General features: G+C 37.9%; 1 protein-coding gene across 2 annotated transcripts; it reads left to right on the top strand.

The window, feature by feature from the left end:
* Positions 1 to 529: 529 nt before the first annotated feature.
* On the top strand, positions 530 to 16,705 carry MBIP (MAP3K12 binding inhibitory protein 1). 2 transcript variants are annotated; one of them, XM_066322099.1, is made up of 9 exons: positions 530 to 674; positions 5,060 to 5,179; positions 6,874 to 7,086; positions 7,194 to 7,290; positions 8,784 to 8,849; positions 10,478 to 10,630; positions 13,220 to 13,317; positions 14,564 to 14,602; positions 15,752 to 16,705. In XM_066322099.1, exons 1-9 carry the CDS (start codon positions 555 to 557, stop codon positions 15,860 to 15,862), a joined length of 1,017 nt encoding a protein of 338 aa, XP_066178196.1. In that variant the 5' UTR covers positions 530 to 554; the 3' UTR covers positions 15,863 to 16,705. The 2 variants fall into 2 exon arrangements, with proteins under 2 accessions (XP_066178196.1, XP_066178197.1); XM_066322100.1 differs by having other exon boundaries at positions 15,755 to 16,705.
* Positions 16,706 to 17,538: the final 833 nt, after the last annotated feature.

Raw genomic sequence — 17,538 nt, forward strand, 5'->3', positions numbered from 1 at the left:
GGCAGAGGGTCAGGGAACAGAAAGAAGTGCAAAGATCAAAATTAAAAGAAACATTAAAACATCAAAATATCAAAAGAAACATTAGCTAGGAAACCTTTGTAAGCATTTATACTGTTTTATACTGAAAGAAATTTACAAGTAAGTTGTCTTACAGGGAATAGAATTTTGCAATCCCCATAATCAAGAGCACTCTGACAAACCCTGCGGCGCGATTTAAAAACCACCCTGCTGCAACCAGAAGAGTCAAGGCTTTGAACGAACACGCACAAACGCAAAAAAGTGAAGGCGTAACCAGCAGAGCAGGGCTGCACCAAGGCTGGCGATGTGAAGACGTACTGAAATAAGCCGTGCCGTGTACTGAAATAAGCCGCCCCCTCACGAAGGCGCCCCGCCGCCGGGAGCGCGCCCGGAGCCGGGCCTGAGGGAGCGCGAGCGCGGCCGGGACCGCGCCCCTCCGCCCATTGGCTGCCGCGCCTGTCCATCAACGCGAGGGGCGGGGCTAGCGCCAGGCGTTCGTCATCGCGGGGCGACGGCGCGGCCGCGGCCCCGGTGTCATGGCGGCGGCGGTGGCGCCCGGCCCGCTCCCGCCCGCCGGCCGCGCTCCGGAGGCCGAGCCTACGGCTTCTGAGGTAGCGAGCAGCGCCCTGCGCTGTGTGGCCGGGCTGGCGGGGCAGGTGAGTGAGGGGCGGGCGGAGGGAGCGGAGCTGGGTTGGGCGGCGCGCACTCTTCACATCACCTGGCTTTGGGGGCCCGCGCGGCGCTGGCTCCCGCTTCTCCCCGGCTGCGGGGCGCTTGTGGGCTCCGGGGACAGAACAAGGCGCTGGATAGGACATAAGTGTGCCACAAATAAGGGAGCTGCCTCTCTTCGGGAGGGTGTTCGCTCCCACCTGGCTTCTGCCAGGGCTGGGGTGGTGTTGGCGGCGGCCTCCCCATGTCCCTCCGGCCGGGGCAGCCCCGGGCTCCGTCCCTGCTCCTGCTCCTGCTCCTGCTCCTGCTGCTGCTCTCCCACAGCCACAGCCGTGCCTCTGCCTCGCAGGGACACGACGTCGCTTGTCACTTTGTACTTTGACGGATGATCTCTTCCGTGGGAGAGCGCGATCTGCTTAATTGCCGTATCTTAATTAATTGCTCCGAGTTGCAAAACGCTACTGGCAGCTACTGGTGCGTTAAATCAAAATAAATGATCGGGCTTGAAGTTAGGCCTGCCGTGGTAATAACATGCCATGAAAGGCGCAGCGTAGCTGAGGGTCACAATTTTGAAAGGTGCTCTGCTCTGTGGTACTTAAGTTAAAACACCTACTTTATGTTTAGGAATGTCTGTGAATTGTGTAACAGATGTTACAGTAGTGGTGGAAGGCCCTTACCAGGAGAAGGGTTTAGTAATAACTTAATTATTGCTATAAATAATTTACAGATTAAATTTTCCACTGTAGAAACATTTTTGTAGTTCTGTGAAAGCAGTAGAAGCACACTTACTTCAGGAGTTAGGAGTTTGAAGGTTTGGGGCCAGATGATGAGCACTATCTGCAGGAGCTAGAGCAACTTAATGTATGTTTGGTACAGAATTGGGCTCTTGATGCAGAGGCAGTTTAGGAGCAGCTGCTGGCTGATCTGAAATTATTTTTTAGGGTGTCTCACCTCTCATCTGTATAAAACTACTGTATTTGCCTCTTACTTCAAGCATGCTAGCAATTGTCTCTGTTTTCAAACAAAAGGCAACCACAATTAGGGGCTTAAAAATTTAGGCACTGACTTAAGCTTCTCAGTTTTCCTGTCTCTGAAATTATGAAAAACTCGTGGCTTTTGAGCAGGAGTACAGTGCTAAACAGTGTGATGTTCAGACACAGCTGGCTCATAGGATTACTGAGGCATGAAAACTGTTTTTTGAGGTTTAAAGGCTCCATAATTCTTCCTGGTGGAAATGGTGAATGTGATCAATGAAGAGCTAGTGATTGTCAGTTTGACTGGGTCTGAGGACAACGCTGTGTGTTGTATATTTAATGCAGCAGTATCAGAACACATCAGAGACAAGTTGGAACTCTCATATTTATGAAAAGCTTGTATTTATGAGGAGACTAAGGGGAAAGTTTCCTAAGCTTTTAACTAGGGTATTCATCACAAGTTGAATTAATTGTTTCTAAACCTATTAAAAGGTTTTGTTTTTCTCTCTTGACTCTAGCAGCTTACTTTTTCTCCAAAGCTGGCTCTACAACTAGCATGTCACTGGAAAGGCCCTGGTGATTTTTAAAAATAACTGGGTGTGCACAGACAGTTGTGAGAGAACTGGTTAGAGCTGCTACATCCCCTCAGGAGAGTGGCTATGGTACAGAGTATAATTGTCTTCTTTGGTGTTTGGAGTGTCTTCTTTCCATGACAACAGACACATTTTGCTGTCCAGTGCACTAGTTGGATAAGGATCATCTTAGCTGTGAAAGTCCTTTTAATTGCTCAGTTTAGTTTGATCCTTTCCAGTTGCTGAGTTACACAATTGTCTGCCAGTGCTTGAGTTCTGACAGATTTAGCTGCTGTGTTTTACTCCCTTATGAGTTCTAACAAACTGTCTTCCATTTTTGACTGAAACTACTGATTCCCCATCTCCTTTTTATAGAGATGAATGAGCATGTGCCAGATAGTTAGCAGTCACAGTTTGTGATTTATTATAGTAGTTCAAGTTGGATTTATGCTAGTAAATTGGGCTGTAAGCAGGAAGATTTCTGGCACAGTATTTTTTTTTTTTTTTTGTACTGGAGCAATCAATGGCAGTACATGACAAGGAGAATATCTGAGAATAACAACTCTTAAAACCAATACAGCTGATCCTGAAAAGTTCTTTAGGATTCAAGTGATAGCCAGTGATTTGATAAAACAAATTTCAAAGGGCTGAAATTACTTATGATCCTGTTAATTGAATAGGCTATGGACTTGTACAGCAGACAAAGACTTTGAAGTTATCAAAACACTGCATTTATAAATCTGTTTGTCACATAAATTTGTGTGTCTAATAAATAGTAGGATGTGAAAGACTGAGAACTTACTATATAATACTAGAAACTTTTGTTGATGCAGGGAATGTTTATTCTTTTATTTAAAAGCTGTGTCTGTGAGTTAAAATATGACAGGCCTCTAAATTTTTTTAAGTTAGAAGTTGTGTTGCTATTTGTGCATTGAACCACTTGGGCAGGAGTTGTCCATTATGGCATGAAGGCACATATCAGCTTATTCTTTTTGAGAAAGGAGGCTTATTAGGAAATTGCAGTAGCACTTCTATTTTGTTTCATTTAGATGACTTAATCTACACCTTTTTTACCCTGTCAGTAGATTGTAATATAGCAAATAGGAGATGTTACTCTAGAAAATTTGGGCAGAAATACGTGCTTCGCATGGTTCAGATATGCACAGTGGCTTAATTCCTCGAGTAAATTTTATTCCTACTAAATTCCAAATACATTCTTGATTTTGAAGCTCATTCAAGATGAGTATACCCTAGAACGTTACTTTTCATACATGCTGTGTACTTAGCTTAAGAACTAAACAGAGATAACCATTTGTGTGAAAATTATCTAAAATACATTATGTACTAGTCAGGCTGTCTCCTTTGCTGTGTAATTTGGGAACTAACCCTGAATTTAGCAAGGCTGATCTTTGACTAAAGAAGGAAGGTTCAGGCTTGTAGTTCTTTACCAAATTGTGTTATTGCTGCAATTTGAAGCTAACATGGGACAGCTTATCATCCATAGCTTTGCCTTCAGAGTGATGGAGGCATTCTTGTGTCCAGTTCTCACTTTCCTCATACACTTAGTGGTGGCTTCAGGACACGACTGCTTATGCATTCAGTGTTCTTGTTTATAATATTTGATACTGTTAGAAGTTCAGTGTCTTTAGACCATGAGCTAAAGGTCACTTTTGTCACCTTCCTGAGGTACCTTTTTCTGTTTCCACCCCACTTTTTTTTTTTTTCAGTGGAAGGAGTGAGGAATAGATGAACAAATATGCATATAAATTGGGAATTTAGTGTTCCAAGCAGAGTATCTGTAGGTGCTCTTGAGTTCAAAGAAGAATTTTGTCTGTATTTAGGATCTGGGATATCACTTGCAGGGTGTTTGGTTGGAGAACAATCTACTTAGCTTTGGGAAATGAAAGCGATCATCTCTTTAAGATCTTGAAAAGAGCTTTGGTGTAACAAAAAAAAGGCAAAGTTGGGTGTGAAAGTGTGTTAGCTCATTGGAGTTTATTGACAATCGTCTTTGTATTAGAAAGTGTATTTTTAGCTTATAGAAGATACATAGTTCTTTTAAATAATACTTCAAATTCGTTAGGTGTGTTTTTCTTTAATGTTTTGGGAGTTAAATATTTCAGTTCCTTCGCAGTGAGAATAGACTGTGGCAATTGCTTATTTCAATATTAATGCATTTACAGCAAAATAGTGTGATTTGAAAACAGGCTTATAGTGGTGCTGTGTAATCTAGAGTTTGTTCAACTTTGAGATATTAAAAATATCTATTTTTATGCATTTATTTTTAATAATGTGATAGTTAATGCAAAACCAGCATTAAAAATATAAAGCTTCCTTTGGATTAGCAGCAAGTAAACATTCAAGAATGTGCCGTGGTCTTATATCAAGACATGGGTCATGCAGGCATATATATTATTGCATTCTTGGAATAAAATACATGAACTTACAGGACCTGGGTCATGTTTCTTCATACTGGAAGTTATCATATCCATTAAAAGAAAAGATAGTATGAGTGATTAACATAAACAATATGCTTTCATAGAAGAATTAATTCAATAAAGCCAAGGATCAAATTAATACAATGAGAGTATGATGAGTTAGTAAGGAATTTTTAGGTTTAGAATATATTCTACAAATACTAGCTTACTTGAATGATGATAGCTGCTTGGACTATAATTAATATCAAATCTTTCCAATGTTCTTGTCTAAAATTGGGATGGGTCTATGTGAGGCTGAGCATAATTGTTGTCTTGTAGAAGTCTTGTATACTTTTTAATGTTAATACAGATAATATAATTTTATTGCGTTTGTTTTGCCCTGTTGAAGCTTAATCTCGGAGAGGATATTGTGAAAGTTGTAATCGATTGGAGCAAGCTTCAAAGCACATCAGCACTTCAGCCAGCCTTGCTCTTTAGTGCACTTCAGCAGCATATTTTATGTTTACAGGTAAATATTTGATGGGACACATTTGACTTGACAAAAGTGGTCAACAACTAAAAGTAATCTCAGCCGTAAAATTCCAGTAATTTTGATCTTACATTGCTGTGCTCAATGAAAAAGGAATGTAAAAGTGTTAAATGCTTGGGATTCCACTATGCTCCATAGGTTCTCACATTTACAGATTTTTCAGATCAGTGGTGGGAATAGCCACTGTAGGTGAGCAGGCTGAATAACTGCAGCCTCATTGATTTCTAGACTTGCATTGTAAATGTGATACATTTCCATCTATGGTGGGTTATAATTAAGCAATAAGACACGGCAGGTGTGTGTCATGCTATGATAATGATTCCATGCGTTGGGTGAGTTTTGAGGCTCATAGAGTGCTTTCAGTGGTTCAAGAAGTGGCATTATCCCAGCATGACACATCCTGGAGTGTCTTACTGCAATTAAATATATTTTCAGCGTAGGTTGGGTTTTTTTTTTTTTTTAAAGAGTAATTTCTTTGACATTAATGTCTCATCTTGCCAAGTAGCCAGTCACCATTACTGTCATTTCTGTTAACTATTTGAAACTTTCCAACCCTGCCAAAAGTAATTTAGTTGCATGGCAAGGGAGGGTGAGCAGTTTTTCAGCTGGTAACTGAGACGTGTTTTGACCTTGATAGTTCATATGTAGAAGATGGGATTTGAGTACTACTATTTTGCTTCAGCTAGTCAATTAATTATTTGAGTTACATAGTACTGAGGTGATGAAAAGGGAAGTTTCAGTATTTTCTTGTTTGTAGGTAAAAGACACTTTGTTTTCCAGACATCCACCAGATCTTTGGTGTGATGAGCAGAAAGAGCAAATGTGCAAGATAAAAGCAAATAAAATTTATATCCAACAAGTAAGAATGCTGCAAGTAGGAATTTGATTCCATTTCAGGAAATGTGACAGCTAAAAATCATGTTGTCTTTAAAAAAATTAAATTAATTTATAGAGAGGAAATCAGCAGTGAAATTCAGACTAGATGAAACTGATGGAAATTAAAAAGACATGGGGACATATATATGTAGTGAGATTTTGATGTTATATCGTACATAAGAGTTCCTGCAGTAAAATAAGCATTTTTCCTGCCACAAATGTCAGTGCCTTTTCTCATTTAATTTCATGACCTGAGTAGATAATAAACCGTGTCAAGCAAAGCATGTGTTCATGATAATGCCTATGTATTTCATGTCTGTGTTCTCTCATTCGCTTGGGCAGCTACAGTTTCAAGTGGAGAATGTAGTGCTGATGTGATAAAGTAAAGGCTTTACAGTGTAAGAGCACTGGATTTTGTGTTAAGGAGGAAAAATACTAAGCCTTACTGTTCTGAGTAAGCATTTGAATGACATGTTAATTAAGTGGCATTGATGCCAGCGATTGAAGCTGTGATTTAGCTGGTAACACGGGACTATGGGCAGATTTTCACAGAAATTTGGGAGTTTTCCTCTACAAACCTCTAAAAGACACAGGTCAGAAAGGTCAGAATCGTGGTGTGCACTGATTTGGAACTTCTTTTTAATCTTATTACTGCATTCTCTCAGAGGAAGATATTGTAACTCCCAAAATTATTTCCATTGGTCTTGTTTAGAATTTGTAATAGTACTTGTCTTCTTGGCTTTGGGATTTTTGGATTTACGTTTTTTTAACTCTAATACACTGTTTTCCTTGTTCAGCCTCTCTTAGAAAAACTCCAGTCATTGATGAAAGAGGAAAATATAGGCCATGTTGAACCTGCAGGTAAAACAGAAAGCCAAACAAGTTTAGATGTTTATGATGGTAACAGTCAGACTGAAGAAAAATATGGAAGTTATGACTTGAGAGATCTGAAGGATGCTCATTTTAATTTTGATCCAGAAGTGGTCCAAATAAAAGCTGGGAAAGCAGAAGTAAGTGATTTATGTGAGTTTAAAAAAAACCAGAAAAATGAAAGCCCTTTTTAATTTTAAATTTCAAGAATGAAGTAGATATATGCCATCATGTTTATTATCTGCAGATTGACAGGCGGATATCAGCCTTCATCGAGAGGAAACAAGCCGAGATCAATGAAAATAATGTCAGGGAATTTTGCAATGTTATTGATTGTAATCAAGGTAACTGACTAGCCAGACTTTAATCTTCATACCAATTTAAGTTGTGTGGGGTTTGTTTGGGGGTTGTTGTTTGTTTGTTGGGAGGTGTGTATTTGTTTGTTTTGGGGATTTTGGGGTTTTTTTTTTATTTTTCAAAAGCACTAATCTATATTTAAAATGGAACTTTTTTTTAAGAGTAACTTTGTTTTAAAATTGAGAACTTGCATGTGCACTGCTGATGTCAGATAGAAAAATAAATTGAGTAGTCACAGGATGACAATGTTTAATGCATCCTATACAGAAAGATTGTATCTATTGTGTCAATTTTAGGAACTCCTATCTTAGATCAGATGATTTTGTAGCTATTATTCCCAGTGTTTTAACTAGATGTTCCTCCAAAGTAAATGGAATTGCAATCCAGAATTGTCTTGTGAATTGCATATTCAAATTGAAGTTAATTTAATGCTAGTTAAATTACAAAGAAGTATTTTTTACAATGAATTTGAATTACTAGCTACTTGAAATGACTTTTTCTTTTTTAACATTGCTCACATTGTAGTACAATTGGCTGTATCTGTAACCAATCTTAAATCCATCTGTCAGACTGGATCCCATTCACAGGATCAGTAACTGTAGCCAAATGCATCTTTGAAGTTAAGACAGTTTTATATAAATAAAACTACATAAGTAGTACAGAGATATTTTCTAAGTACCTGTGCACCCACATGTGCATTGTCTCTATGAGGTACTTAAGCTCTCAGAGATCAAAGCTTATTGTTCAGTAAGCTTCTTAGAGAGTTTAACTGCTTGAATGTTAGTTGGAATGCAAAGGACATCTGAAGTTTAGTAGAATATGCTAGATAGTGAAATAAGTTTCCCAAAATTGTTAATTATGTACAGATGCATTGATAGTAAGACCTGTCTCATTGTTCAGGCATAATAAAATATATGTAAGGCTTTGGTGTAATGAAGAGAGATTAAAATACAAACATTAGAATAAATTAAGGTGGTCCATACTATGAGTTTTTATGGTTAAGCAAATGAAAGAACTCACATGGATGAGAATAAATGCAAAAAGATTTAGGAAAGAAAGGTGTTGAGTAAACTAGATCAGTCAAATAATAGGTCAGTTTCAGAAAAGGAGTAAAACCAGAATTACAGTGGTAAGCAGGAAAAAGGCTTCTGTACAGGAAGAAGGAAATAAGTTACAGAGAAATGCAGTGAAAAGTAAGAACCAAATACATTTGGTCCTGATCCAGTAAACTTCTATATACACATGTGCATACATTTATATGAGTGACTTACCCAATTAAAAGCAGTTGATCCATGCAAGGATGTGAAACTATTAGTGGGCAAATGTTTATAGAATGAATTAAGTATTTCTGATTTTTTTTTTATTGTGTGAAGCATTTTAATTAGATTTGTTTAAAGCATCAAAGCTGATGGGGGTTAGAATATTTTCAATTATAAATACATAATTTGTTATATCACTTGTTATATCATTGTTTATTTAGAAAATAGCTGTGCCAGAACAGATGCAATTTTCACACCCTATCCTGGATTTAAAAGTCATATAAAGGGTAAGCAACTCTTTTAATATCCATTTAAGTATCCAGATATAACAGCATTGATAAGTTTTTGGTATCAAAACCTTTTACGGAATGCTCAAAAATGCAAACTTCACTTGCTGATTTTTGACTCTAGTGAATAGTTTTACATCTTAATTTATTTCTTCAAGGTTTTAAATCCCTTAACTGCTTCACTTAACAATGGTTAGGCACTAAACTTCCTTAACAATTGTTAGACACTAAAGACAAAACAAATAGCCTATTTTCATTGTGGGAAAGGAAATGTGGAAAAGATAAAGCAGGGCAATACTTAGTTTTTCTTCTAAGGTGAAGCAATCAATAAGGAATTGAGATTAAATAGGATTGTCTTCTATTTGTCATTAGTTGGTGCAAGTGTATTGAAACAGAATATAATTTTGGGACAGTGGAAGTTTTGAGACATAGATTTATAAGAAGTGACAAACTGGGGAATGAGTTTATCACTGCACGATTTTTTGGAAAGGAATAAATAATACAGAAACTATGTCCAACAGAAGTTGTGTGTAAAATACTGCTTGTTCATCTGCTGCTCTCTAGGTGTATGAAAGTAACCCTCTTTTGCATTTTTGAGAGTGGTAATATTCAGTTATCCACTTTGTATTGGTCCTAGAGACCAGTTAATTATTTTAAATCATGTAATTCAGAATAATGCTAATAGCACAATGATAAGTATTGAAAGGTATGATGAGCTAAGAAGGAAACGGAAAAATGAGTTTGATTTTAGAATCTTTGACAAAGAGCTGCTTTCAGTAGTCACTATTTAGAGCTGAGTGTTAATTTGTTGGTTGGATGGCAGCATAATACAGGAAAAAAGGGAAGTTTGCACTTCAAGGAACAGTTCATAACTGAAATGTGAAAAACACTGAGAAAAGAATTGGAAATAAAACCAACATAAATTAAAGCAAGAATGTAGCGTGTGGCCTTCTGAAGTATTAAGTAGGATGGTGTATGTGCCTCAGCATCTGGAGCTGCCAATACAGTCTCTAAATCTGCAGTAGTGCTATGAGGAAAACTTAAGAAATTACTTGGATTTAACGAGAAGCAAAATCTTTGGATGAAGACATGGCTCAGCATGGGTAAAAGATAGTCCCAGATGCAGCTGAAGAGTCGCTAAAGCTTTTACCCAAATGACAAAAATTAGAGTTGAACTTCCTTGCTGAGGCTTGTATTAGTTCTTCCAGTTGTGTATCTCCCCTTACCTTCATGTCTTAGTGATGCTTCCTGTAATACTAGGTCTGGCCTCTTCTTGGCATTCACAAAAGCTCACATGTACAACTGCTGACACAGATATCAAGGTTTCTTCTTTTTATCAGCAGCTGATGACAAATTCTTGACACTGCCCTTCTACATGAATGTGTGAGTAATTTTGCTTTGCATCTGTGAAATCCAGGGGGTTTGTTAGGTTGAGTTACTCATGCAAAAAAATAAGAAAATGCTTTTACTTGAACTTCTGATCTTAATGTGTGTAGGACCTTCATATGCAAGACGTTTGTAAAACTGATTTAACACAGGTTTTCATGCTTCAATATTTTGATTCTTTTGTTAGATCCGCTTTGTGTTTCATGTGCATATATGTGAAATTTATTTTTCTCTTTACCTAGTTTCTAGGGTAGTGAATACATATGGACCTCAGACTAGGTCTGAAGGAACACATGGGCCCAGTCACAAAGCCAGTGTACCCACGCATGACTGTGGAAACCAAGCTGTGGAGGAGAGATTGCAAAACATTGAAGCACACTTAAGGTTACAAACAGGTTTGTGTCATGTTTGAATTTTGACATTGGTGTGCCATTTTCTGCCACAGTTATGATTACTGTGGTGAAACTGGGCAAGTCTATAAAAACTGATGCTGTAAAAAAAAGTGGATAGATCCACTGAAGGGTTTAGTTCACCCCAAGTACAGTGATTAGTGTTTAGGGTTTTATGCCCAAAATGGAATGCAGGTTTATGCCCAATTAGACATGCTGCGTTAATAAATGTACGCTTTATGTGGTAGCAAATAAGAGAGAGGCACATCAAAACAGGATTTAAAATAATATGGAATATCTGGAGACTGGGGTGCTCCATAGCCACTGGAGTCCTGCCTTGACCCACTGAACAGGAAGAGCTGAGTTTAGGACTAAGGGTTGCTTCATGGACAGCTTATGGGCTGGAGGTAGAATCAACACAAAGGATGACCTGGAACCTTTTCCTAAAGATGGATGTTTGTTGAAATACATTTGGGCATAAAGTTTGTTCCCCAGAAAGTGGAAAGTTTGTTGTCATTACTTCTCTTTAGCCTGCAAACATGAGTCCACACCTTTCACTAAAATAAATGCCACAGCCATCAGGTTACTGGGTTTTTTTAGGTAGTTGATTTCTTTACCCAGCCTCAGTTTTCCATAATATGTCACTGAGGCACAATAAGGCACTTAGCAAGGAGGCATTAGTATTTTTCTCGAAAATTATTTTTAAACAGAGCAGAATCCAAATCTCCATCTAGTAAAGTGAATTTTGTACACATGACAGTGCAGAGGCACTTGATTTTTTTGTCTTCTGAATACTGAATAGGTGCCAATCCATTATCTTAAAAATATTTGGAACATTGACTAGATTGCTAGATTCCTGTGACTGTGTAATGGATTAAAGTTCCCTGGCACCAAGGAGAGTAAGATGCACAGATACTCTTGAGGCAACAGTTGGAGCTTGATGCTTAGCTCTGTAACTGTCTCAAAAATGAGCTGGCTTTTCTGCTATGGAAATAGAATTTGGAAGTGGCTGGCCAGCATTAGGGTTACAGTGTGTAGCTTGGGAGTTTATGCAGATCAGGGACAATGATTGGAGGTAGCTAAGGAAAGATCCTTGCTTCCAGGTTGTGCCTACAATAGGTGATAAGATTTTGTTTGAAGGAATGGGTCACCTTAATTATAGTTTATGTTAACAAGGTGGAAGTATGCAACACCAGCTCAGCTCCTGTTCAAATCAGCATTCATGGGGAAAGTCTCAATATTACTTGATGCATACCCCAGCAGCTGTGCAAGCATCTGAGCAGGTAACATCCCTCAGCTACCTGTGCCACCAGTTTTTGCTTCCAGCAACAGAAAGAGTTAATCTTGACTCACTGGATGTTTTTCACTACAGCTTCTCATGCTAGTACTGCTCTTTTCCCTTTACATTGAGAGAAAGCAGTATTAAGAGTGATAGGTTAGCCAATTTAATTAGTATGTGCTGAGTGTTGAGTACAGAGCAGAACTGAAGGAGTGAAGCTACCTGCACAGTTGTTTCTTTGAAGGGACAAAATAGATGAATGGCAAAAAAAAAAAAAAAAGAAAACCCCAACCCCCCCATTAGTGCTTATTTTGGTGGTTTGTGGAATAGAACTATCTTGTCTAACAGACCCAGAAATAAAAGGAGATGTGTGTCAAAAAGTAAAAGCTTGCTATGGCCTTTGTTGTGAATACAGTTCAGAACCAGACAATTATTTTAATTGGAATAGCCAATTAGTATATAGCCATATATAGTATATAGCCAATAGCCAATAGTACTTAGCTGTGATAAAGTTATTTCACATAGTTATTTCATTATAGAATACTATGGAGTGAAAATAAGATGCTTGCTAAGGCTGATACTTTGATCACTTCTATTTTTACTGAGGGAAACAAGCCCAAGGTGCTGTAGGTATAGATGAAAATAGCAAATGGGTTGAAGTGGGATTTATTTGGTGTTGTTGATTTTGTGGTGTGAGTGGGTATTGTGGGTTTTTTTGGTCAGGGTGGTTCTTGGGTGAAGTTGAGGCATTTTAGTTATTTTAATTCTGGTTATTTTGTTTTTCAGACCTGTTAGTTAATTCAATACATACATTCTGCACTCCTATTCTCCTGTCTATGGTCAGGCAAACGCTGTTCTTTGTCAAGCACAGCTCATGCTTGTCCTCTAACCTCTGATGCTCAGTGGAGATTGTTCTGAAAGAAACCTGTCTTAGATATCAGAGCAGAATTCATGTGTGGTCTGTCATCCCATCTGCTCTCTCCTGATGCTGGTGTCAGTTTTGAAGTGGCAATATGTCATGTATGACCAGTGTATTTTGAGAGTGGTCATTAGTTTGTTTCAGGGACCTTGACAGACACATTTCAGCCAACTACATGAAGTTGTCTTACTGCTTTCATTGACTGCACTGGCTTATCAATCTGGTTTTACCCTGAATCATATTAATTATCCTTTATATTATCCCATCCATTTATTTTGTTCAGCTACTGGCTGATAGCTAATCTTGAAGAATTCAAATGTCAGACTTGCAATCTTTGGTTAAATAAGTCATTGAAGCACTTTTCCTGATTTCTTTGCATTACTACTGATGTATTTAGGTGGTCCAGTACCAAGAGACATTTATCAGAGAATTAAGAAGCTTGAAGACAAAATCCTTGAGCTGGAAGGACTGTCTCCTGAATATTTTCAATCTGTAGTAAGAAATTTTCTCACCTTCTTTCAGCATATCTAAATGTGTTCGTGCCTTTTATGCTTGAATCTTTGATGTACAGAGAAAAACTTGGAGTCGGGGGACAGACACTTTCTTCAGTTTCTCACTCAAAAGAAGAAATTATCTGTTGGGGAAAAAAATTGTTGCCACCCAAGCTTAACTGATTTGTAAGAAATGGGTCAGAGAGGTTGTATTTCTCCCCCTTGTCTTAAAATCTGAAGTGCTTCTTATGTCAAGAAAATTGACTGAAGTTTTGGTTTTTGATACAAATCATAATTGGCTCAAAACAGCTGAAATCATTTGGGCTTCTGTACATGATCTGATTGCTAACAATATGTGAATAACTTGCCAAAGGATGAGAGAGTAAACTGTTAAAAAATTGCTTTGTGTGATTCTGTGACTTAGTTTTCTTTATTACTGATTTTCAGGTAGAGCTGCCTCTTTCTGAATAGTACAACTTAACCTTCACTCACTAACCTTTATTAGGACAAAGAGAACATTAGTTGTTACTGCATTAAGCTCTATTTGACTGGAAAATTTCTTGTCTGTTATCTTGCTCTTCTTTCCCCATGTAACAATAAGAATGTCTCTTTTACTGTTGATTGCATTTTAATTTAAATCTTCTCCCTTGAGACCAGCCAAAGAAGAGTCAGCTAATAAAAATCAATAGCAACAGTACACATTTTTGTTTAGTTTTTTTAAATTTGTATTGGAGAACAGTAAAGTTCTTAATTTGTGAGGCTATTCCTTCAAGTGGCTAAAAACCAGAAGTTAAACATGCACTTTCATAAGCTGAAATTTCTATTGAAAGTGTTTTAGAATCTCTAGAATGAGGATCAGGGAAGAAAAATGTGATGGTGGCAATAGTAGTGTTGCATAGTAATTAGCACATTTTATCTGAAGTTTTGCATAAATATTGGTGTGGATATAGGCAAATTTTAGGGACAAAAATATTGACAGTTTCAAAAGCTCAATTCTGTCTGAAGGAAGCTTCAGTTAAATTGACAGTTGTTGACTGCCAAGTGTGGAGATGCTTCAACAGCTTCTGATTCTCTCCAGTAGTATTTCTCATGATCCAAAGTACTTAATTATAAAAAAGGTTTCTTTAATCTATGGAATGGCAGTCAGTGTTCTTTCTATGCTTTGAAGACTCTTGACAATGTTGTTACAGAATTATTTGTGGTTTTCTGTCAGTGCAACATTAAGTCTGTTTTGATTGTCTTTTCTTCAGAGCTCTTCTGGCAAGAGGAGAAAGGTTCAATCTCCCCATGTAAGTGCTATTAACTCTTGGTTTTCTTAAGTTCATGATGTTTTGAGTGGGAAGTAAGCAGAAGTTCCATGAAGCAAGAATGTCAGTTCTCAGAAGTAACTGCATTAGTATTGGATAGCTTGCTGCCAAAGAGAGAGGGAAGGAGACAGAAAGCTAATGGATGTTACAATGAAGTGAGTCTTCTAAGAAAATATATACTAGGGTTTTCACCAGTTAGGAAGATGATAGAATTGAACAAATCTATAATGCTGTTAATCAAGCTGAGAGTAACAGGCAATTTCTGTATTCTGATCATGCCCTCTATTAATGTTTTCTGGTTTTGTTTTGTGACTTAGTGGTTTTTGTTGATTTAAAAATTATTTTTCAGTTTGCTTTACTGGTTTATGAAAAAACAAAAGTAGAAATGGCTGGGCTGGCAGAAGTATTGCAGAGGGATCCAGCAGTATAGCAGATATTAATCTGTCAGTTAAAACTTGCCATTTTCATTAAACCATCACATAAGGGAATGCATTTACCATGTACCTCTTAGGCCACAAGAGAGAAGTTATCATTGGTGCAGGTTAGACCATGGCTGGAACCTTGTCTGCTCCCAGCTCACTCTTGGAGACAGATGGGCTGGGGAGAATGCTTAGAATGGGATATGGGCCATCTGAGACTTGGGAAAGTAGGCTTGTTTAGGGAAAAAAAGTCCTGCATAGGGTGAAATATTTTTATTAAAAGGATGATGATCAGCTTGTGTAAGAAGACATGAAAAAATTTAGGTGGCAGGAAGGAACTTAAGAAGAGCTTGATGGTGGGCAGTAGGAAAAAAAAACCCTTTAGCTGTAAACCTGTGTTCTGCAAAATCTAGGTAGTCTCATCCAATGTTTTAACATGAAGGGATTGCTTAGGGGTTTTTTATGAGCAGGCTAGACAAGCATCTAATAGAAGTAGCATGAATATATTGATCCATGATTAGGACTGTCTTTCTTGAAAGTGTACACTCTTTTTCCTTTAAATTTAAATAGACAAAGACTAGATTCAGGCAGTTCTGCAGAGGTAGTTCTGTCGCTTAGTGCAATATGCAGTGACCTCAAGTATCAAGTGATAAGCCACTTCTCTAGCAATTACAAGATGTAAATGATTGTGATTTTTATTTTGTTCTTTTAGCAGAGCTATTCACTGGCTGAACTTGATGAAAAGATCAATGCTATAAAACAGGCATTACTGAGGAAAACAAAAGAAAGCAAGTCCAAGCAGGCTGAGCAGCTTCTTCGATAAAAGTGTTTGCAGAATCCTCATCATAGACCTGAACCATATCCTAAACCATAGACCTGAGTAGTGTTCATCAGAGATGACTAGCAATGAAGATAAAGCATGCATATGAGCTCTTTTTGGATAATCTTGAAAGCTTTCTTTCAGAGTAACTTGTTTAAAAGCAGCCTTATTAATGAAAAACTTTTAAAATGAAGAATGTTTCAGGAGTGTCATTCTAATAATCCGTTCCCTTCTGTTATAAAGGAGGACTGCAGCATTGTTTGTATGTAAAAATTCTTAACCTGCACACAAAAGCTACATTTCACATGTAATTCTTGGTGACTAAGTATTCAAAACTAGTATCTTTTGGATATTGTTCATGTAAGTAGTTTGCATAGACTTGTGAAATTAAATTAAATACTTCCTCAGAAATAGACTCACTTGGGGAAAAAAATTACCAAAACTTTGCAGACTGCATGCTTTCCTGTGGGTTTTTTTCTGTATTTATAACTGTTTTCACTGCTGTTAGAAATGCAGCAAATTGCATTTCTGTGTGACAGGTGTTTATGGAAATCCTGTATGTGTAAATAAAAAACAACTGTTCTTTACTTTTTCAGTGTTTTGTGGGAATTGAAATTCCATAACCTGTTCACAAACAATGTATTCTAAAAAACCGTCACAGGCGAGATTTTGAGGAACATGCCAGCAAGGCACCAACTTCCCTTCCATATGCATGCTTACATGGCTTTAGAAGCATGGATGTTAGCTTAAAGTCAGCTTAAAGCTTTGGCCAGATGGTGAAGAGAGATTGTTTTGTGACTTTTTGGTTGGTTTGTTTTTTAAATAAATCATTTTCTATTTATACAAGTTTTTATTTACTGTCTGTCATTATTTCAGTTTAGAAGAAAAGTAGCTGTTAGCAAGGGAGTTTTATATCAACTGCTCTGCTTACAGCAGTCATATGTTTCAGTCCATGTCTCAGTCTTTGTGACATATGTTAAGAACAGTATTGACTTGACACAGCCTTTGAAGAACAGTAGATGTTTTCTGTGGCCTCTTTTTATCCAGAATAACATTTGTTAGAGCAGCTCAAGCTAATGTTTCTCTGGAGGTGAACCAGCAGAGATGGGAGAGAAAGCTACTTGAGCTCTTGTCCTGGCTCCAGGGAGCAGAGTAACCTCTAAGGTGCTTGTTGTCTTTCCAGGAAGAGATCTGAGTGCCTCCAATTCAACAGTGGATACGAAGAGGTGCTGTTGCAGTTGAAGATTGTTGTGTGTGTTGCATATCACTACAGTATCCTACAGAGACAACTTTCCTCACATGGACCATTGCCATTGTTGAACATCCTAACTGTATTTTATGAGGGATGTTTTGGTGAAGCAGCACAAGGAACTGCAGCTTGCTTTCTTCAAGTAGATAAGCTTTACTTCTTTTTTTGGTCCTCTGGCCCAGGAGCCTTAGCTCAAAAGAGTACAATGTGAGTATAGTTACCACACCACTCACTTCAAACAGGGCTTGAAAGAGTGGTAGGAGGTGGCTGTTAGAGAGCCAGGAGGAGTGGCTGAAGAGATTTAGATTTTATAAAGCAGGAGCCTCCACTCACCTGCATCATAATACTGTGATGTGATAGCAAGTGGTGGCTACGGCTACTGCATTTGCAGTAGAGGTACTTTTGCAGTATGTAGTTTTCTTTGGAAAAT

The sequence above is a fragment of the Sylvia atricapilla genome, chromosome 6, assembly GCF_009819655.1.
Source record: "Sylvia atricapilla isolate bSylAtr1 chromosome 6, bSylAtr1.pri, whole genome shotgun sequence".
Classification (NCBI taxonomy): Eukaryota; Metazoa; Chordata; class Aves; order Passeriformes; family Sylviidae; genus Sylvia; species Sylvia atricapilla.

What these genes read in the sequence shown, in the direction of transcription:
- MBIP (XM_066322099.1), top strand. Translation starts at nt 555, where the DNA reads ATGGCGGCGGCGGTGGCGCCCGGCCCGCTCCCGCCCGCCGGCCGCGCT. An exon ending in AGCATATTTTATGTTTACAG is followed by an intron (nt 5,180 to 6,873) that starts GTAAATATTTGA and finishes TTCCTTGTTCAG; the next exon opens with CCTCTCTTAGAAAAACTCCA. An exon ending in TAAAAGCTGGGAAAGCAGAA is followed by an intron (nt 7,087 to 7,193) that starts GTAAGTGATTTA and finishes TATTATCTGCAG; the next exon opens with ATTGACAGGCGGATATCAGC.